The sequence below is a fragment of the Podarcis erhardii genome (genome assembly GCF_964252035.2).
Source record: "Podarcis erhardii genome assembly, chromosome: 5".
NCBI classification, from domain to species: Eukaryota; Metazoa; Chordata; class Lepidosauria; order Squamata; family Lacertidae; genus Podarcis; species Podarcis erhardii.
The window spans coordinates 72,361,259-72,384,458 of NC_138509.1; the positions used below are offsets into that span (position 1 = coordinate 72,361,259).

The 23,200-nt window shown below is 40.0% G+C and overlaps 1 protein-coding gene across 6 annotated transcripts in view; it reads right to left on the reverse strand.

The window, feature by feature from the left end:
* The window catches only part of COL4A4 (collagen type IV alpha 4 chain), a 74,455-nt gene that overhangs the window by 48,511 nt on the left and 2,744 nt on the right, over window positions 1-23,200 (reverse strand). For 3 of the 6 annotated variants that reach the window (XM_081861485.1, XM_081861484.1, XM_081861486.1), the window contains exons 2-10: window positions 17,232-17,404; window positions 16,523-16,562; window positions 13,011-13,088; window positions 4,688-4,822; window positions 4,453-4,497; window positions 3,812-3,928; window positions 2,883-2,951; window positions 1,897-1,932; window positions 844-906 (exon numbers count right to left, since the gene is read on the reverse strand). In XM_081861485.1, the coding sequence (XP_081717611.1) occupies window positions 844-906; window positions 1,897-1,932; window positions 2,883-2,951; window positions 3,812-3,928; window positions 4,453-4,497; window positions 4,688-4,822; window positions 13,011-13,088; window positions 16,523-16,562; window positions 17,232-17,275 (627 nt within the window). In that variant the 5' untranslated portion in view covers window positions 17,276-17,404. Of the gene's footprint in view, window positions 1-843; window positions 907-1,896; window positions 1,933-2,882; window positions 2,952-3,811; window positions 3,929-4,452; window positions 4,498-4,687; window positions 4,823-13,010; window positions 13,089-15,038; window positions 15,200-16,522; window positions 16,625-17,231; window positions 17,405-23,200 lie in introns of those variants that run through there. The other 3 variants (XM_081861487.1, XM_081861483.1, XM_081861482.1) reach the window with 3 other exon arrangements.

Genomic DNA, 23,200 nt, shown 5'->3' on the forward strand with positions numbered 1-23,200 from the left:
AAGCAGATACTTTGAGGGGACTCTCATTCATTCCTCCTCACCACTATGAGCTGAATAAAGAGCATGAAATCACTTTGCGACTCTGAGTATATTTCAATCTCCAAAACTGTGAAACAGCTGGAGTTTGTTCAAGTTGGGGTGAAAGACTAGCAGAGACTGTGAAGCAGCTGGAGTTTGTTCAAGTTGGGGTGAAAGAGTAGCAACGAGACATCTGGGATTGGTGAATTAGTAAAGGGGTTTTTTTAATAGTTGGATTTATGTTTTTAATGGATTAGCATGTCTGTAAAGTAGGATACAAAATGATGGGACAGTGGCTGGGCTGAAGGCACCCGCAAAACATCTTTTTGAATTACTATTTGCGCTGCTAACTTGGAAAACAGAGAGCTAATAATTATCCATTTAAGATCGTATCCATCATCAGTAGACTGCACAAGCCATGCCCTAATCAGCTGGTGCATACATTCTCTTATAGGGGGAAAGTGATTGCTTACCCCTATTTTTCTTATATAGCACCATGGTGAATCTTTAGTTAAGTTGCTGGTCACTTTTGTTGCTCAGTGTTCACAAGTTTGGCGTTAAGAGTATTTTTCAGTTGAAGAAATTAGATAATGAGCATTACCTATCTGCAAATGTGAATTCATGAATGTGTATGAACTTGAGCAGACTAACAATACACAATACACAAAAAACAATTTCCCATTTATATCTGTGTATAATACATGAATTTTGTGTATAATACGCAAAATTCACATTGGTGATGAACTAATAGATAAACAGACAGAAGGCTAACCCATCCTAGCACACTTACAGTGAAGGGGTGAAATAAAAATGTCAGCATTGTACCTGTATGCCTGGTTGGCCTGGAAATCCAGGTGGACCTCTGGGCCCCCTTTCTCCTCTGGGACCCTGGGAAGAGATGACACAATGTTCTTTTTAAAAACGTAACAGCAGCATTCTGTTTTCCATCAAAAGAAAATGTTGTTCGATGTTTCATGTAGCAGCTTCAGTATTCTCATCCAGCTACTAACGCCATTTGAACTTGGCCCACTGCCCGTAGGCAATATTCCAGTCAAACACCATCACGAGCCAGCTACTTGATTTTCATTAAGAGTAATGATCTACAAGGATTCATGGGTTACACTGCGTACAAACTAACTATGCATTAATGCAGATAAATCAAAAAATAAACCAGGAATGATAAGTCTAAGGCTATGAAGGCAACGGAAGCAACAGTTCCATCTTGAGGTGGATGCAAAAGAATGAAAAACAGTTTTAATTAATCTTAAAAATAGAAGGGGCCTTAATTATCATAGGCTCTCAACCCACACAGCAGCCATATTGAGCTAGAAAAACACAGCAACATTGTGTTGCAGCTCCGCACTTGTTTATTGTTATCGAGATTTCTCAACTTCTTGTCAAGTCCACTGTGTCAGGGATGGCTTATGTTACAATCATGTATGGACGCTGTTGGAAGTAGTTCCTCACAGAATAACTGTTCTACATGGCAACTGGAACATGTAGAGCAGATCATCACACAAGGATTGCTCAAATGATAGAGCATGATACTCTTAATCTCATGTTGGGCAAAAGATTCCTGCACTGCAGGGGGTTGGAAATAAGATGACCCTGGTGGTCCATTCCAACTCTACAATTCTATGAGTCTATATGCCACCACTAGACACTGCTGAAGGCGTCTGTCAGTGGTACAGACACACAATGGCAGTGATCTTTGTTCTGAGTTGCTATATATGTTAATGCAACTGCAGAGAGCAGCTACTGACTTCAAGGCAGATGGAAAGGATTTCATAGCTACCCACAATGTATAGCAGTAAAATTTCAATGATATGGACTGTATTGCTCCAAATCAAACATAAACAACTTAATGAAGCGACTTACAGGCATGCCACGGGATCCGGGATCCCCTCTTTCTCCCTGTAACCATAACCACTTTGTTAGATCACACACCTCTTTGTAGTAGCTATTCACATTACCATAGCATCATGAATTACAGTACAATATAAAAAGGAAGCAATGCAGACAATCTAAGATAAGATAGTGAACATTATTATATCACTTATCCAGGGAATAGACAATAAATGGACCATGCACAACAAATCATTTTGCTAAATAAATACATGTTAATACATGTATTAAAACAAGTTTGAATATCCAGTCCCATATATGTTCAGTCAAAAGTTAAGTTGTACTTATTTCTGTGGTCCTCACTTTCAAATTGGCATACATGGAATTTCACCCTAAAACAAACCACATCAGTAAACAGGGAAAACATGTTTCAGAAAAGAAAATAGCAAAGCAGGACTTTCTTATCTTTGTCCATTACACGTTTCGATGAACAATCCTTCAGTGAGGCAACCAAAAGGCCTCTGATTGTGTATATTTTCATCATTTTTAAACCCATAATAAATTCCATAATTATGTAATGCATTCTTGCTAGAAGTGTCTGGAATATGCAGACATTGTTCCCCAGACAACCTGGATATAGTTCCTTCTCTGTTATAGCATTCACCTGTATTATGTGCATTATCTACTTTCAAAATTTCTGAACTGTTATAATTACATGGAGTTATACCCAATGTTGTGCTGGTAGATGCAGCATGACATCCCCTTCCCCTCCTCCCTTCAACCCACAATCTGCTCCAGGAGGTCCTCCAACCATCCAGACCAGATGTTTGGGGAGGGCATTGGGCTACAAGATGGGGGAGGAGTCCCATTGCACAAGCAGGATGACACCAAAGGATGTCCCCTGTGAATTTTATATTCATGCCAATGAAAATTTTAATGTGCAAGCCATATGACATGTAAGTACTTTTCTAAAAGAATTGCAGTAAGACTTTGTCCAAATAATATCTCATTGCACTTACCGAAGGTCCTTTAATGAACTGAGAAACATACACAGAATTTCCTTTTTCTCCCTTTTGACCAGGAATACCCTATAAAAACAGTTTATATATATATATATATATATAAACCTCAAATGAATTACAGAGTCGTTCTATGATTTGGCTTATGAAAACAAAGCAATGATATATGTTTAACAGTAGTCTTTGATTTGGACAATGCAAATATTTTATTTATTTATTTATATTTGTTTATTGAAGTATTTCTATACTGCCACATCATAAATATTGGGTTGGTTTATGATGTTAAAACATAAAACACATACTAAAAATACAAACAGAAATACAGATCAAACATTAAAATAACTGGCTGCCCAAGAAAAGTTGAAACAACTGCGTAGGTTTTTTGGTATTAAAAAAAGTCTTCAACAGATGAAAGAAAATCAAAAATAGGAAAGCCTGTCCAATCTCTTTTTTATATATATAATATTTTTCTATTAGTATTCAATTACAATAATCCAATAATAGCCTCATTATAACAATGCCAAATTATAACACAATTACTAATACCAATTATTTAGATGCCAGATTATATAATTTAGGTGCCCCCCCATGTGCTAGAATTGATGGTTTGATGATTTACTTTATTTCTTGTTCTAAATCTTTTTAATATCAATTACACTGCAGTCAAAATAACAAGGCCTTATACAACAACTGCAACATTAACGACTTCCATTCGTATTGACACATTAAATGATTTATAATCCTGCCCAATCTCTGCTGGAATACTGGTGGCACCAAATGCCCAACTATACAGCTAACAGTTTTCCTCTGGATTATCTCAGTGAGCAAGCTGGGTATGACCTGGTGATCCAGTTCAGGTAAGGTCCACCCGTTCCCCACTCAGGTTCTATACAATAGTTAGAATAAGGCCATAATAAACTTTCACTCACGAAGGAGCCTCTTGGGCCAATACGACCAGCCTCTCCGGGAAATCCTGGATCTCCCCTTGAGCCATTGCACCCATCCAAGCCAGGCTTACCTCTGGGTCCATCAGGTCCTGGTAACCCCTAGAACAGATTACATTAAAATGCAAATTCATATAAATGGGGCAGGGGAAGGATAATGATTTGACAAAAACACAAACCATGGTGACACATGCACCTTGTTTTTGACAACGTTTTTATGCTAAAACCACTCCTCAGTGAGATTTCAGTAGTTACCTGTTGCAATGTAAGTTGGAGCACCACAACCTTGAGAAGTTGCCGTGCGAAACCCAATAGGAAGAAACATCAATAAAGTTAATATATCTAACACAGTTCAAATCATGTTCAAGTCATGATTTGCATAAGGGTTTTCATACTTGGTGTGAGCATCTTGTAAATTATATCTGTTAGCTTTGTAATCAAAGTCATGATTGGCTCTCCTCACAGATAGGAATAATTTTGAAGAATTTTGTGGTCCTTATATAGAAGGAACCCTTATGAACTTTCATTCAGCAAGATGTACAGAAAAGGACCAATAAAACCTTTAGTTCTGCAATAACACCATCCTACAGTCTTATAAAATAAATGAACACCTGTAGAATACTTACAGGTATACCGTCTAAACCTGAAAATCCTGGAACGCCAGTAGGACCCTGAAGAGATTAAATTGCAACAAATGTTAAATTATGCATTAATTTTAAAACTAATTTAACTTGAAGAAAATATTTGCATAATACATATTCTTACACCATGTGAGAAAGAGAACTATTGAGGCTCACGCTGTAATTGTTTTTATTTTGTTATCACAACATTAAATGCTCTTTGAGCATTATTATTACCTACCTGACTTCCTCTTTGTCCACTTGGCCCAGGCAGACCAATATCACCCCTCTGGCCTTTTACTCCTGGCAAACCAATGGGTCCTATTAAACCCAAAGCCCCAATTGGGCCCTGTGGCCCCATCTGACCAGGTTGTCCCTGAAGGGAAAAAAAAGAATTCATATTCATCAGTCTTAAAAAATATATATCCCAAGAAAAATATGGAAGAATATTCATTCTACATTTGTTCATGTATTATTTCAGCTTCTCCTTCTAAGATACTATGTAGTAATGAATATAGCATGCACACACAAAAGCACAGGATGAGCATTGTTTTCAAAGTAGCCTTAAGCAGATTGTTCCAAGAGAATGCTCTCCTCCCTCTTCTTCCCTTGTGCACTCCCTAAATCTGTTGTGAGCCCTCCCCACCACAACCCTCTGAAACAGATCTGGGAAGGGCACCGGCTCTGCAGAGGGCGAGGAGGAGAATGCAATTACACTAGTGCAACTCTTTCGTTGAATGCTGCCCTTAGATATCTGAAGCCACAAATCTAGCCTTGATGAGAAATGCAATATGGCTTAAAAATTAACCACTTGAGGGCAGCAAACCACTTCAGTTTATAAACTCCACTGCAGAAACCACATTTGCATATGCTCACAAATAGCAAATGTTAACATACTTATTGCAGATGCGAACATATTACAGATGTGAAATAAATACCCACTTCGCCTTTAGAGGATTGATGTAATCACAATTGCAGGACTACAAATAGGTGTGAAACCTGTGCAGCACAGTCTATGGCTTGTTCACAGAATCAACATGAACAGAATCAGAAATGGCCAGATGCAGAGCTTCCAGGCTTTTTCAATGAGAAGAAAACTCATAGGCCTTTTCCATGACTTTCCTTACCAAAACCTATTTTTGCTTATATTTCTTATTTCATGAAGGATTACTGATTCTCAGTTTATTTGGAAAATTGCAAATCCCATAACCCCCTGGCCTCTACTTTGATTCCATGATTCTTTTGGACCTTCATGTTAGTTGGAAACACACTATGTAATCCTATACATGTCCACTCAGAAGTAAGTCCTAATGACTGCAGTGGGGCTTATTTCCAGGTAAGTTGGGCAGCCCATCTTGTTTCACTGCCTGAGGCCAAATGAGAAGGTGCTGCCCTGTGGTGGCATGCACACTTTATCCTCCTTGCCGCCACCACTGAAGACTCACTTAGAGGGATCATGTGGCTTCAGCTTCTGGCAAGATCTCACAAGAGCTCACACGATCATGCAAAGGCCTCATGTGATCTAACCAGGGTCCCAGGAAGGTTGCGAGAGTATGATCTAGCAGTTGCTCACATGAGATCTTGCCAGAACCCAGAAGCTGCCACTTCTCGCTTCATCGGCAACAACACACCCATGAAGGTGCCCTTTGGATTCCATCAGCTGAGCTGAGGTATTTTGATTTTGTTCAATCTATATTATTTTGTCTTTGTTCAGATCTGTTTTCTTAGTTCTTATACAAGGTTTTTCTTTTTAAAGGAGGGATGATCACTCATAAGGAAATAAAAACTTTCAAAAGGTGGATTATTCTTTTTTTTAAAGGTGTCTTACCTATGGAGAAACATTTTTACCATACTGACCTGAATTACAATTTTAATGGAGTTTCGAACAGCTCTTCAGCACTATTAATATGGCTTAGGAGGGTTTCAGAAGTTAGGTTCATCCTGTAGGCTGCTAGTTGGCTATCCCTAATTTAGCTTGTCACCAGAAACACACCAACTAATCCAGAATTCACAATGAGTTTGACAGCTGAGTGATTCAACTTTGGCCCACCATGCAAAGCCAGGGCATTGCTAGTCTTTCTTTCAGCTAAAAGACCGATTATGAGTGGAAGCTTTTGTTAAGACCAAGTTGATACCGCCCATAACAACTATTATCTGTGCCCATCTAATACGACTGCTGCAGCATTGAGTCTCAGGACAGCTGTCAAAATAAAGCAGATGAAGGAAGCCATGCTTAACAGGGAAACGACAAATTAGTTCAGTTAAAACAGACAGAATGATATGCCTGGCATCTGCTAGCTGATCCAAATAAATTCCATTAAGTTGTTAATTGTCCTAGGTCAGGAATTCTCCCAATGCCAAGGCCAGGCAGTGTTATTTTAGTACATCCCGAACCTGACGGACTGTAGGAGGTTGAGTCTCAACCAAACAAAATATCTCAATTTAAAAGTGAGGGTTCTTATTTTTATTTTTTAAAAAACATTAAAAACAACTTTTTTAAAAAAAGCAACATTTTAGGCAAAATAAATGTCAACCGCTTATTTTCTAGTACTGCAATTATGACAAAACTCTATGATTCTGTTGTCCCATATAGGAAGTTTTGCGACGTATTTCAACCAGAAATGAAGACCTTTCATAATGCATACAGTGGTACCTCGGGTTAAGAACTTAATTCATTCCGGATGTCTGAAACTGTTCTTAACCTGAGGTACCACTTTAGCTAATGGGGCCTCCTGCTGCCACCGCGCTGCCGGAGCATAATTTCTGTTCTCATCCTGAAGCAAAGTTCTTAACCCAAGGAACTATTTCTGGGTTAGCGGAGTCTGTAACCTGAAGCGTCTGTAACCTGAAGTGTATGTAACCCGAGGTACCACTGTACTACAATAGTTTTTATGAAGCAAAGTTCTTCTACTGGAATTGAGGTTTCTCGAATTTCAACAATTAATATTAAATATTACAGCCTCCTTTTTGTTCAAGATCTCCAGTACTAGATCCACATTATAGTGGGCCCTGTTTACTACCTTACAAATATGACTGCAGTTTGGTGACTTCCAGAATCCTTAATCCATCTTCTTTGCTGGCAGTGGGAAGAATGGGTTAAGGATTATGCTAGGCTGGAGCACAACTTGGTGGGTCTGGCCAGTTGCCTTTTTAACAGATGCCAGGCATAACAGTATTGCATATTAACATGACAAAACAAATTCCTTCCAGTAGCACCTTAAAGACCAACTAAGTCAGTTCTTGGTATGAGCTTTCGTGTGCATGCACACTTCTTCAGATACACATGAGTCATTGGAACACCAAGACTCTTTGGAGTATTTGGTCAAGAGGATTATTATAAGGTTAGCAAGATACCAATGATCATTTTGAAATCTTTTTAGACAGTTTAAATAAGAATATACTGAGGATCTGGTAAGACCTCTTATCTTATTAAGGGCATGCCTATCCTGATACCTTACACGAGACAGTTGGGTACTTGCTTTGCGTAATTACCTTTTAATGGGATTGCTTTCTGAACTACTAGTTTGTAGTCAAGAGTTGAACCAGGAGCGTGAGAAGTTGCTATAGTGACCTGCTCTACAATAAAAAGAGATGAGTTGAATTTCCATTTAAACTCCTTTTCGTGTTTAAATTTGCACAAGTTAGATGAGGGGAGGCCATTTGTCAACTAGCTAAGTAAATGGAAGGAAAATCAAAAGAGTTTATCTGCTTTCTAGCCAAATATCTCAACTAATTACAATTCAGACAGAAGTATGCATAATTGCGCAAAGCCTGCCCTTTCAGGCTCCCAGGAACTGGGCAGTCCCAAAGCCATAAGGCTCATCTCAGAGAAACTTTCATGCTTTAGAAGGAAGATGTGTGCAGTACCTGAGCTTGCATGAGCTGAAGTGTAGGTGGAGTTTCTTTATATATTGAATAAGTCTTCATCCAGCCTATATGGCTATAGATGCACTTAGGGCAGAGCTGTTACCAGCCAAATGCTGGGGGAAGATTTAGAACCCTCTAGATCAATGTTTAATTGTGAGTGTATTCTGCAACATGTTCTTAACAAAATAGAGAGTGGCTCAGGAATTTGACAATACATTAGAACCCTAAAAAGAAGAGTGAGTTGCTGTTGTTTTTCTTAAAATATTTCTATGCATTACTGAGGACATGGACAAATAAATAATAATAGACAAATAACAGACAAATAAAATCCTGAGGAGCAGTTGAAAGCACACTAAAACTGAGATGCTATAAGCCAATATTGAAAGTGAAGTTGTTGTTTTTTAAAAAAAGTAATTCAGCATATGGAAATACTGAGTAGGATATTTTGCACTAACACTTGAGAATAGTCTTTTTTCATTTTCCCAGATGTAATGGAATAAGTGCAGTACCTCCTAGCATCCAATTTACAGTGATTACTATCACAAGGTCCAGCTTCATAGTATGACAGTGTACTGTCCTGCATTGTTAACAGTTGTGCTAAGCATTATATGTGTTACACAAATGTATGCCTTAGCTGCATTTGTTCTCGATTGAAGTTTACCAGAGTATCCTTCTTGCCAGTGGGTGTCACTATTACTTCACACTACACTAAGAAGAAGGAAAGATAATTTAGCCTACTACATCCAATTAAATGAAGAAACAGAATTTAAAACTTTTTCTGTATGTGTGATGTTGTGTCCAGTCCTGGTAAAAGCAGAGCTAGCAGTGGGTTGGAAAGATGGAGGTCTAGAGCAGAGGGTGTGGCTAAGCAGGAAGAGATTGATTATTAGCAGGATCACAATCCTAGAAAATCAGAGTGGTTGCCAACAAGTCTTTCAGTACCCCGGACAGTGCCAAGGAAGCAGGCAACTTGTGAGCCCTTTGACACTCCCTGGCTCTGACTGCACCTCATAGGCTCCTTGCTGAGAAATGCAGGGCCTCAGAGGCATGACAACAACATGGCTACTTTGAAATGGTAGTGTTCATGGATGCTTCTGAATTTTCCCCTGCATGTTCCCTTGCATATTTCTTCCGCACAGGTTCTAGATTCCCTAGCTTTTCCATTTCCATGTGCACAGCTCTCTGTTAAAGCCTTGCCAAAGAGGCTTGTAGTTATCCTTATGCATTCTATTTAAGCTTCCAGTAATAAAGATACCCAAGTATTTCAATTTTGTAAGACAGTTTGATTTTTTTTATAGGGTACCTAGTTCTTTTTTGATTTTAGGGGGAACGTTAAAGCACATAGTTTCAGATTTCTGAAAATTTACGCAGTCCTCAGAATTTGCCGAAATATGTCCATTCCTTTTGCAAAGCTCTTACTGTTGCAAAGAGGTTCTTGTGGTAACCATTATATCATCTGCATAAACATTCAGAGTATATGTTTTATCTCTGAAGAGTATACCAGCAACTTCTGGGTCAGATCTTAGCCCTAGAGCCTCTAGCTATCAAACAAAGATAATGAGAAAAAGGGAGAGGGGACACCCCTGATTTGTTCCCCTGTATATTTTAAAAGGAGTACCATCTAAGCCTTTGATTTAACTATAGTTTGGGATATAGAATATATTTGTTGAATCGTGGAAGGAAGTTAGGGCCAGATTTTATATTGTTTGAAGACTAGCACCAGAAAATTCCATTCCAAGCAGTCAAAGACCTTTCAAATATCTAGAGCCATATTGAAAGCAGCGACTTTGATTGTTTGGAAAGAGTGATAAGGTTTAATACCTTTATTATGTGGTCTGCTATGTTATGCTGAGGGACAGAGCCAAATTGATCGGGGGTAGTAAGTTTATTCAATTAGCTAAGGTCAATGCAAATATCTTATAATACTGATTAGTCAATGAAATTGGGCTCTACTTGTAATGGATCCATAAATGGCTTGGGTATTGTGACAATTTTGGATTCCAGCCAGGTCCTTGAAAAGGTATCCCCTTTTCAGATATCATGGAAAAATCTGGACATATAGGAGATCAAAATATCTTTGTAATGTTTATAGCAGAGAGCGTTGAAGCCATTTGGACAACAGAATTTCTTAGGGTAGAGATCTTTTTGTACTGTATCTATTTCCTGGGGAGTAATTTGTTATTCTAGAAGTTTAATTTCCTCATCTGTGAGAGAATGTAAATGACGTTTCCCACACATTCTGTTCATTTGTGACCTCACTCCCCTTACCAGTGAGATGATGATGATGATGATGATTATTTATACCCCACCCATCTACAGGGCTGCCTTCAGATGTCTTCTAAAAGTTATGTGGTTCTTTATCTCCTTGACATCTGAAGGGAGGTTGCTTGCTTATTTTCCTATGTATGATGGCATCAAGATTGATGATGATGATTATAGCCTGTTGAATCAGGCCAATGTGTCCATCCAATCAGGTATTCTGTTTTCCAGAGTGGCCAATCATATGCCTGCAAGAAGTCTACCAGCAGGTTATGTAGACAATAGCCCTCCCCAACTGTTGTCCCCTAGCAACTTAATATCAGTGTACTGCCTCTAAATATGGCTCCTTATCAATGGGTAACAACAATCAATGGGCCTTTCCTCTTGGATTTTTCTAAATCTCATTAGGTGCCATATTTTATCTTTCTGGAGAACAGTCTTTTGAATGATGCACCACATGCAGAAGACAATTTCCTCTTTCCAGTTTCTGAACAGTGAATAGTATCAACTCCATTCATAATAAATATAACCTTTTCTCTATTTTTCTTATTAGAAGAATGAAGTAGGGAGATTTGATTTGGCTAACAAGGTCTGATGCTTTGGTTTGTTAACTTTATGGTTTGTTCAAACCAGTTTCCAGGGCGAAACAGCAAACTGTGACTTGTTACACAGTTTCTTCCCCTTGTGTGTGGAGAAAGGGAAGGACGGAATTTGAGAACCTTAGACTCACATGGATCACGCACATAATGAGAAACCATTACATATTTATTGGGCCACAATGTGCAATGACAGATCCCTGAAAAATTTGGACTGAAATATTCTGTTTAGGTAGATGTTTTGCCCACAATTTACTTTCAGAACTCAGAAACAAATGACAACCTTATGGGGATAAAATGTTGGTCATTCATTTTCGCTACAGAAGAAATGAACATCAGAGAAGCCATACTTACAACTGCCTCTGCTCTGAGCATGTGACACAATCTCTTAGGAAACACCAAATTAGGTCATGCCATGAATGCAACCTTGTTTCTATGATCTGCTTAATTCTATCAAGGAAGCTTAAAGTAGTGAATGGGATCTAACTTCAGAGGTCAGAGCAGAACATCTTGTGGTGTTTATTATTAACAACAATATTCTTATTAATTGAGATCAATTTTAATAAGGTAATCTGCTTATACTCTTTGGCTTCTGCATTTAAGGAAACAAATTACATGTTTGGAGAAGGGAAAGCAAGAACAAGCTTTACAGAAAAGTTTGCTAAAGATTGGTGACCATCTTTGTAAGAAAAAGGAAATCACAGAACTGTAGAATTGGAAGGGCTGGCTCAAAACAAGAATAGGTTACAGTTTATTCTGAAATATCTGAAACATTATGGTTATGCTGGTTCAAACGTCACAATAAACAATAACAATGGCCAATTGGGAAAGAGAGGGTATAATTCATGTGACTAGGACAGGAAGTAGGTGGAAGGGTGCTCCCAATCTCCTCCCTAAATTTTGGTAATCTGGCCCTGTGTCATTTGAGCTTGAATTGCCATTTTTTCAAATAAAATAAAATAAAATAAAATAGTATTTGGAATATAATGGGACTTAAGCTGCCCTAACTATATACAAGATAATGGCCAAGAGTCTCCATAATCTTTCCTGTGCTATTACAACAAGATATTTTGGATTCCCTCATAAAACAGAGAGAATAGGTAATGCAAACTGGCTTTTGTTCAAAGACAACTGCAGTTATGCACGTTGGTGATTTTATGCATTCTCCTAACAGCAAGTGGAAGCCAAGTTTCAAAGTACTGTTTACTCATGTGCTTCCATTTTATTTGATCTTGGTTTAACATTTTAATGGCTGCATTTTTCAGCAATTAAAATTCCAGCTCATTCAACTGTGGTCAAATGGCATTTTCTATTTCTCATTGCCATATGGTTGATTCTCCCCCAAATAAACAGAGGGCACAGGGTAAAGGACTGTGTGTAAAGTTCATTGACTAATGTGTTAAACTCTGTTCTTACATATAATATTCAGTGGGAATAAATCTATTATCATCATGCAGAGAAATTTAAAGCTAAATAGTTTGAAGTGAAATTGAAATGTTGGCTATATATTATTTTCGAAACACAGATTCCCCCCCCCCAGCCTATCTGTAGTATCTTCCTTAATATCAAAACATGATGTTAGGTGAATTGCAAATGTATATCAGGCTGAAAAAAATCATCAAGGTTCTCAAATGGATATGAAGCTAAAAATATTTACATCTCTTTGAAATTTCAAAGGTATACTTTTAGACCAACTGCTTTTACTATTGCTTCAAAACAGTAGTTCTGTGGTCCCCCCCTTCTTTTAAAGTGTTATTGTATTTTTTAAACTTGTAAACTACTTTAGAATACATGTTAATGGAGGAAAGAGGGGTAAACAAATAAAGTGAATTTAACACTTACTCTTGAGCCTTTCTCGGGAAAACATTGACAAGCTGTGCAATCCTGTCCACCACAACGACTAATATATGCATACTGACCCTATAAAGAAATGGAAGTTAGTCTTCTCATGTTTAACAATTTATTGTTTTCAAACCTGTTGGCCCCAATCTAGCTAAATGTGCAGCATAATCCGATACAAAATTACTTGGAATTAGTCCCATTTGTGTGCAATTGGGTTATAATCTAAGTAGAGATAGGATTGTTGCCATTTGGCTCAATAGGAGCAAACCATATATAACCTTATCTGGGTTGGGATGGTTATATTTTATTTAACATTTCGATATAATTTGGGAGAAATAAGGCATATCGGGGGCAGGGGGAACCAGTTTCAAACAAATAATATTAAAATATTCCATTTGACAAAACAAGGTTTAATGTCAGTCAATGGATTTCCAAAGGCATCTGTAACCTGTTCAAATAGTAAATGAATCACATATACCGTATTGGCCTGAATATAAGACGCACCTGCAAATAAGCTGCACCTTTAAAATTCAAGGCTTATTTGTGGGTGTGGCCCAGCTCCAGGCACTACTGTCCCGAATGGGGGGCAGAGGGGCACCCAGATCTAAGCACACTGCACACCCACCTCCTGACACTACCTCCCCAAGCTGGCAGCGCTCGGTTCCGAATATGAGCCGCACTTCACAGTTGGAATTTGGAAAAAAAAGGGTGGCTTATTTTTGGGCCAATACAGTATGAGAACATCTGTGGAAGCATCACTGGATGTCCACCAAGTTGGTGTGGCTCATGTGGCATCAACATGAAACTGAGCCTTCCGTGCTATTGGCCCACTCCTTGGGAGTGCTCTTCCAATGGAAATTCAACACGCACGCACCTCTATATTAACCTTCAAACATTTGCTGAAAGCTTTTCTTTACTGCCAGTCTTATGCAGAAAATTAGGAAAAGCCGTTGATAGCCAGCTGATGGTCTGTTTAAATTTTGAGTGAATTTTATTGTATTATAATTGTTATAAACTGTTTTGATAATTTCAAAGGAATTGCAGTATAGAAAGATTTTTGTAAATAAATAAGGTCACTTTGACAGAAAGGGGTTCCACATCCCTGTTATACCTGGTACAGCTATGCCACAGGGATAGCTGAGTGTTGAAAAGTAGATGATATACTGTGTTTTAACTTTAATTTAATTTATGTTGACAGTAGCAAGGGACCTCCCGACTACACAGAGATTCGGGCAAGTCCACTGGTACCTGGACTGAATTGAACTATGCAGGTTGTATCTATGTGTGTTGCCCTGGTCATGGTAGACTAAGGCTTCCACAAGTGGTAGGGCAATGGAGGCGCTTTTTGCAAATTCCCTCATTCTCCTGCAGTTCCCATTGTCATATTTCATGCTACTCCAAAGGATTCTCCAAACCACCTATCAGAGATTTGTGGGAAGGAGGACACAGAAGGCAATCAGTGAAAGTCACCTTCCCTTTCTGTCATGGAAAACTCTGCTGGATCAAAGAGGCTTCCCTGAGTAGAAAGAGACAACTGGATGCAGCCCTGATACGACACTAGTCACATACCTTTTTTGCGAGTTTCTCTCCCTAATAACACGTACTGTAGGTTTAAAAATCCATTTTTTCAAGGAGAACGCAGAGTTCTCTGGTAAAATGAACTCACTTTTTTCCTTATCTAAAATATTTCCAAAACATTTTGTGTTCTTGACCTTCAGCATGCACAAAAATCTGCATTCTCTGGTCATTCACTCTCCCAGCCTGTTTTATATCTTGAGACAGAATTAACGTTGGAATGTGGAAATGTATTTCCTTTGTCTCCCTTGTTAAAATCATGCTTTTTAAAAATTGTTTTTTTTTCCTCCCAAAAAACAAAACTATTTCTTTACCATTCTAGGCAAAGTATTTATTTTTTTCAGTATTCTGCCTTGCACTGAAGATTAAAATACTGGAATAGTCAAAACATAGATTAACAACTATTCATGATAGTTTCTCATAAAATAACTGACAATTCTCAGTGAAAACTACCACTCTGTGGCTTTCAAGCTGCATTCCATGGAACCATCTGGTTAGTTCTAAGTTCACCATGGGTTCCTCTGTAAGGTCTATAATGGCAAGCAATTTTCCATTACTAAGAACCAAAACAGATGTCACACCATTCATGCAATTAGCAACTGGGAAAATGGCTTTCTAAAGGTAAAATGCAGCAGTGGGGAACCCAATATGGACCAATCAATATCTGCACTGTGAGTCTGATATTATTTGTTTTAGAAGAGGGCTGAATGAACGAAGTATGTGCCCTAGAACAGGCATAAGCAAACTCGGCCCTTCAGATGTTTTGGGCCTACAACTCCCATGATCCCTAGCTAACAGGACCAGTGGTCAGGGATGATGGGAGTTGTAGTCCCAAAACATCTGGAGGGCCGAGTTTGCCTATGCCTGCCCTAGAAGATATTCCAAGATCTCCAGAGATGTGCTGTGGTTCCATGTCAGATGTGAAGGTTTTCTTCAGCCCTCGGACAGAAGTCTGGAAACCAATGGTTTTTCTTTTGTAAAGAACTTACTATCCTTATTACTTTCATTGACTTTGTGAAATAGCCAATGTACTGACAGTCTTCAGTTTTCAAATTAATTGAGAATCTTTAAACATCTGAAACTATAAAGTACTGCATTCTCCCAATCAGCAGGTGTTTTCTATAATGCATACTTTGTTAAAAGAAATACTATGGGCACAGAATACAGATATGCATAAATTAAAACACAAGAGTAGGCTCTTAACTGATTCTTCAGTATGCATTTTTTAATCTTGCAATTATAGCTTTAAAGCAAAATCCTATTAATGTCTACTTATTAATCCTATTAATGTTTACTTAGAAATAAATCTAGCTGAGTTTACCAGTAAGTGTATATAGAATTGCAGGCACATCAAATCCATCCATGCCTACAGTCTTAAATTTTACAATAACTGAGGTTTTTTTATATTATTATTCCATTGTTGGTGTCCTGAAATGAAACTAAGTATTTAATACTTTTTGTTTGTTTTGACTGGTCTAACATCCGTGTGTGTGTGTGTGCATGCATGCTGTAAAACCTTAAAAATGTGCCCCTCCAAGTGAATTCCAAAGATACCCCCTTTAAAAGCTCCTTCCAAAGTTTCCCACTTGTCTGAAACAAAAAACGGCTGATTAAAGTCATGCAGTTGAGCAGGAGCAACCAGCTCAAACTTCCTCACACACCAGATTGAAATAGTAGACTGAAACAAAGAAAGACTTGATTGCCTAGTAGTTCCTCCCAGGTGAGGTGAAGTGACATAGCTATGGCTGGCAGGAAAGCTTACTCTGTGATTTTAATGCCTTTGTGCATGCTGGTCATATATGAGGCTGGTTACCCCATAGTATAAACCTCCCAAGTAAGAAAAGAAGCATTTGGGAAGGGAGATCTCTGTGGAAACATATTCTGTTAACAGATGGAAACAGTAAGAGAAGCAGGAAACTTTGATTCAAATAACTTACCCCTTTAACTGGTTGGAGTGAAAGAACAAATATCAGCCAACTGGTGGATAAGAAAATCGAGGTTAATTTATTCAACCCCAATTGACTAAAATATCAAGGAAACTAAAAAGCAGAGAGAAAAACTAAGCACTTTTAAAACTCTTTAGCATCCCCAGGGTAAAGATTTGGCAGCTATTCCATGATGTTCACTGTCTCCTGTATAATTTCATAAATACCATAATTTGATTTGGATAACATTCATGCACAGAGCAGGCCCAAGACAGTTGGAATGGGGCGGGGGCGGGGAATGCCACCTGCCCACTGCTTCCTCAAGGGTGGGGCAAATGAACTCCATTGTGAACAACTTCCTCTACCTGAGCTGCATGTACAAAATCAAAAGCTTACAGTGAAACCTTGTCTTTCCTTTTGGTCTACCCCCCAAGTAGGAATACTGTATGCTCCTATCATTCTGTAGCATTTATTTACTGCTTCTGCCCCCTTTTGTTCTCTATTTGAAACACTATATGCTTGGATCCAGAGAACCACAAGCAAAGTTCTGCACATGAAAGGGGACTTTTCTGCCTTGTACTTACCACCAGAGTACTTACAACAATCTTCTCATCAGTGCTCTCTACTATTTTCCTCTGCCCTGAATGACCACTGTTACCTCATCTTCAAATCTAAACAGAAATGTTTCAGGGAATTGATAAAGATGGCATATAATGCTTACCATGCAGCTGTGAAAATAAGTGTAATCCGTTTTAAAGAACACATAGTGGATGCAGTTCATATCAGGACATTTGAGTTCAAGTCGTCACTATTTAATTTTCAATAATCAGGACTGTGTCTCGCTGCTCCTACTGGCCTGAAAACCGTGTTCCACATTCTTCTGCTGTTCTTGATCTGATGATAAGAGAAGTATACAGATGACTCAGCTTCACATGCCACATTTTTAAAATTATGTTTCAGGTGAGGTCAGTGGCATAGCGTGGGGGGTGCAGGAGGGGCCGGCCGCACCGGGCGCAACATCTGGGGGTCAGGGTTAGGGGGCACAAATCCACAGGTTAGGGGGCGCAAATTACTTGCCTTGCCCCGGGTGCTGACAACCCACGCTACGCCACTGGGTGAGGTATGTTGGAAAATATCAACAAAACCTGCCAGAGATAAAGTCCAATGTAAATGATCAATTGCGCTCTCTATTATCATGGCTCAAATGCTCATTTGTTTTCCATGTAGGTTTCCTGTGTATGAAGTCCAGCTGCTCTAGGTATTTTGATCCCACTATCTGGCTAATATAAATTTGTTTTTCAAGGACCAAGTTCACCAACAAACACAAACAGATAAGAATGATTTGCTTGATGTTTGCAAAACATTTGTCCATGAAACAAATCTCATGAGGGTTAAAGGGATGCATTTTTGTAAGCAATTATGAAGGGTTTGATACAAAGGGAGGAAATAAACACAGTTTTGCGGCAATGGTTCCATCAGCAAAAGCATTTCAGCTTACTAGATTGAATGATCTACTCTCCTTCCCCCAGATGCTGTTTTGGAGGTCCTCTCAATCTTCTGCAACAGCTGGAGAGATTAGGGGGAGCCCTGCTGTGCTAGCGGAAGTACTTGCTTCTGCTAGTAGGATACATTAGTTAAATCTGGCCCAGTAGGTCATCATCTTTATAAGGATGGACATTGCCCAGTAGCAGAGTGCATGTTTTGCGTGCAGAAAGTACCAGGTTCAATCCTTGGCATCTCTAGCTAAAAAAGAAAAGGATCGTGGGATGCTTGCTGGGTGGTGCGCTGCTGCCAGCCAGCAATGGGAAATACTAGCCTAGACAGGACAAAAAAAAAATCTGGCATAAGGCAGCTTCCTAATTTTTCCAAAATGACATTTCCAAATGTGTCTAAAACCTTCTCTAATTATGCTTTGTGCATGCTTAGTGGGATTCTTAACATACTTTCTTTTAAACAGCAGTCTCCACTGTCATGTGACAAACTGGTTTCGAAACTAACCTCAGTTCCAAAAGAGGTTTATCAAGCCGTACAGCAAATGCTCCTGCTTGAAAACCTCAAGCTGAAAGCCCCTTTGGCACGTGGAAACTAGCCAGTATTTCTTCTGTGGAACTAGCCAATATTTATCAGAATCCAAGCATGTTTCTGGAACTGAGTTGTGGATCAAGCTAAGGCCACATGTCTGGTTTGATATAGGGGTTAAGAGCCCGAGCTTCAAATTAAAAAGTTCTCTGTTTGAATCTCCCCTCAGCCATGAGCTAGAGTTCAAAGCAAACAGATATGATAATAAATATAAGACTTTATTTTACACATCTATTTCCCCGCTTTTAACAATAGAGGAATGGTAGGTGGCAAGGGGGAGTTAATATTTTACCCCAAACTATGATTCCATTAAACCCTCTCCTCGAGAAGCTGCTGTTAGCTTCAAGAGAGGTAAAGGACCCCTGGATGGTTAAGTCCAGTCAAAGGCAACTATGAGGTTGCGTCACTCATCACGCTTTCAGGCCAAGGGAACCAGCATTTGTTTACAGACAGCTTTCCAGTTCATGTGGCCAGCAGGACTAAACTGCTTCTGGAGCAACAGAACACCGTGACGGAAACCAGAGCACATGGAAACACCATTTACCTTTCTGCTGCAGTGATACTACTTATCTACTTGCACTGGCATGCTTTTGAAATGCTAGGTTGGCAGTAGCAGGGACAGAGCAATGGGAACTCACCCCATTGCGGGGATTTGAACTGCTGACCTTCTGACTGGCAAGCCCCAGAGACTCAGTGGTTGAGACCACAGCGCCACAGCTCCACTGGCACCTCGCAGCAGATTTGGAGGTTTCTTTTTCATTGGGGACTGCAATGTAGGGGAAAGGTTAAAGTAGGGTTACCAGACGTCCCTGTTTCCCAGGGACAGTACTCGGATTTGCGAATAAGTCCCCAGACAAATGTAATCCATGGATTTCATCTAATGTCCCCGGGAAAAACAGTCTCAGCAGCCTGGAGCAGTTGGCTCTGGCTGGCTTCAGGAGCTGCTCAGAAGTCCCCATACGATGGTGGTACAGGGGCTCTAAGATGCAGCTTCCTGGCTGCCTCCACCTTCCCTGACCCCAACAACTAAGCTGTGAAGGGGGGCTTCATGCTGCCTATCAGAGCAGCCTTCCAACTCCTACTTGCATGCAAGCAGGAGTGGAGCAGGGATTTCTCAGCAGTGAAGGGAGGTTTCATGCTGGCTATCAGAACTTGCATGCAAGCACGAGGGGGCAGGAATCTCTCAGTTAGGCAATGGGAAGCCTCCCTTCCCAGATGAGGATCCTTGCCCCGTCCTGCTTGCACGCAGGTAGGAATGGGATTGGGGCTGCTCTGATGGGAAGGGAGGCATCGCGCTGCCCGAGCCTCACCGCTGCCACCACTCTCAGCCCTCCTTCTCCGCCTTCCATGCCTGACCCACCGCGCACCGCTTCACCACCACCACCACCGAAGACCCAACAACTCAGGGGATGCCCCGGCTCATGGGAAAAGGAGACAGAAGCCTCAAGAGGAAGGGGAAACGTGGAGGCTGAGGTCAAGGCGGCAGCCACCCCTCTGCCACCGTCATCACTGCAGCATCAATGTCCCGAACGTAGTATTTATTTAATTATTTCATTTTATTTAAAGTGTCCCCGGATTCATTGGAAAAAAATCTGGTAACCTTAGGTTAAAGCCCTATTCCATGTGCTATATTTCTGACCCTCCTCTGTGGACCCAAAGGCTTCTATTGCTAAAATAAAAGAGACAAGTTAGATGCATTCTGTCACAGATTTAATACAGTGGTACCTCGGGTTAAGTATTTAATTCGTTCCGGAGGTCCGTTCTTAACCTGAAACTGTTCTTAACCTGAAGCACCACTTTAGCTAATGGGGCCTCCCACTGCTGCTGTGCCACCGGAGCACGATTCCTGTTCTCATCCTGAAGCAAAGTTCTTAACCCGAGGTACTATTTCTGGGTTAGCGGAGTCTGTAACCTGAAGCGTATGTAACCCAAGGTACCACTGTATATCTGTTTGGGCCCTCCCTGGGTAGTCTTTGGTACTCATTTTATTCCCAAAGCCTTCCTCACAAATGAGGATAGGCAGTGGAGGTTTAGGATCAGAATTTTCCTTCTTCTAGATGGGCTACCTTTCCCGGTTTGATGAGCATCATCTGCCCCTTGTTTCTCTCTATAGCATGTGCTGTAGCTGCATTCCCACTATTGGTCTTGTCTGTTCCATCTGCTGGAGGATGAGTTATGATATTATGAGACAGGCTTATCCACTCTCTCCACACAGTGCATAATCTTATATATCTATTTATTATGCTCCCCACCCCAAAATCATGTCCCAGTGAATCTACACAGAAGGACGAGGAGGGTGGCTGCGACTTACTCTTTCACATATTGACAGCAGTCTAATTCTTCCGAAAAGAAAATAGTGGCAGATGGGCATTGTTATTCACAACATCTGTCTGGATAGCACTAGAAACATAGTCGCGGAGGTGAACACATCTTTCAGGAAGGATTTATTTAATGTTACTTACTTGCATCATCTCTTTATTACCAGTTAGCAAAAGGTTCTCCTGGTGGTTCACAATTTTTACTCACTGAAATCAACAGACTTAACTTAATCATGTTCATTCATTTCAATGGCTCTGCTCTGAGTAAAACACAGTGGAATACTACCATAAACCATAAAATATAAAAAAACAGAACCTAAACATCAAAAAACAGCTAAAACAGAATAAAAGTAGATGAAATTTAGAAAAAAGGAAAAGAATAATAGCAACAATAACCTAAAATGTTATTGTGTCTCTGAAAAATAAAAAGTAAGGAATAATACTAAGGTCAGGGGGCCAGATCCAGCCCAATCGCCTTCTAAATCTGGCCTGTGGACGGTCCAGGAATCAGCATGCTTTTACATGAGTAGAATGTGTCCTTTTATTTAAAATGAATCTCTGGGTTATTTGTGGGGCATAAGAATACATTCATTCCCCCCCCCAAAAAAATACAGTCCGACCCCCCCACAAGGTCTGAGGGGCAGTGGACCGGCCCCCTACTGAAAAAGTTTGCTGACCTCTGGAATAATATATTTACAAATTCTTCACTCAGTGCAGCAAATACCACAACTGGTGTCAGGAGAGCAAGCTGAGAAGACCCTCTGAATATTGTATTAGACCCTAGGCAAGTATAGATGTATGGGAAGAAACGAGCCTTCAGGCAACCTGGCTTCAAGCTTCTTTAAGGCTTTACTAGCACTTTGAACTGAGCCTGGAGATAAACTGGGAGCCAGTGCAGATGACAAAATATTGGTGTAATAAGGTGGGGCCGGCCCATCCGAGATGCTGCCCTATTTTGGACCATCTGGCGGTTTCCAGACCATTTCGAGGGGAACTCTACTTATAAGACATTGCCATGCTCACTTTCTTCAGAAATCCCAAGGAGAGACTTAACCACTGTGAACTATGGGCTAACCCAGCTTTCCCCTAGATATGGAATCATGTTGTGTGGATGCACTTAGGAAACCAATACAAATATATCCGCTGGTGCTGAAAGTACGCTACCATTGCTGTCCGTAGTTATTGATACTTCTTTTGAAATGCGTTTTAAGCCTATTAGATTTCAGTGGGATAACATGTCCACAGGACTCTGGCATTGTCAATATAAACATGAAAAACACAGGCAAGTATAGCTTAATATCAAATAGAACAGAGGAGAAGGGGACCACTGGAAGTATGTCATTCTTAAATGGAAGCATCGTTCCCAATTTGTACTCAAGGCTGGTTTTCAGGAAGTAACACCTTCTTTCCCTGGATCAGTTAATGCAAAAAGCCTTACAGACAAGACAGCAGGATCATCTTACTGCACCTGCTGCCACAGCTCAATCTGGGTAATGACAGGGTAACTCAATGGCCGTGTTAGTCAAGGCCAAATCTTTCTTACATTGTGGTGAAAGGCAGTAATCGATTGGCGCTTGAGGCCAAGGAACAGCCACTGCTATAAGCCCCATGGTAAATTCCAGTGAAAAGTTAATGTTCATAAGGGACTATTCATGTGAGCCTGTGCAAGTTAACAGGTTACATGGCATGCTGAAGAGCTGTACATTTTTTAAAGAATGTACATAAAACTCACTGATATAATGCACCCCATTATATGATACAACGGTGTACAAAGGGATGGTTATGCACACAAATTCACGGTGTTTCTTTTCCAGGCGAAAGGACCGGTAGCAGTTCTGTATAAGGATTCAGACTAAAAATATAGACGCACAATGGACACTATTCCCTAGCAGCTGTCATGTCTGCAAAGCCAAATGCCAAGCTATATGTTATGTTAAATGCACTGTGCTGGTAGCAGCTCTGGGGAGAGAGGATGTTTCCCTAGGGACTGCAAAGCAGGAGTTAAGGGTAATTCCCCACATGCCATGGGCCTCATCTTGATCAGAACTCCCTACCCACCCATCCACCCTTTTAGCGCCTGCTTAAAACTAACATTCAGTGTGATCACACAGCACACATAGCATGTACTTCAGCCCCCAAGTGACCTGCCTCCAGATAACCTGCACATCCCACCCCACCAATAACTGACTTGGTATTTCAATTCCTAGACATGATCATGCCAATATACATATTCCAACTCAGAAAAATTAGGAATATAGCATGTAAAGGTAAAGGTAAAGGAACCCCTGACCAT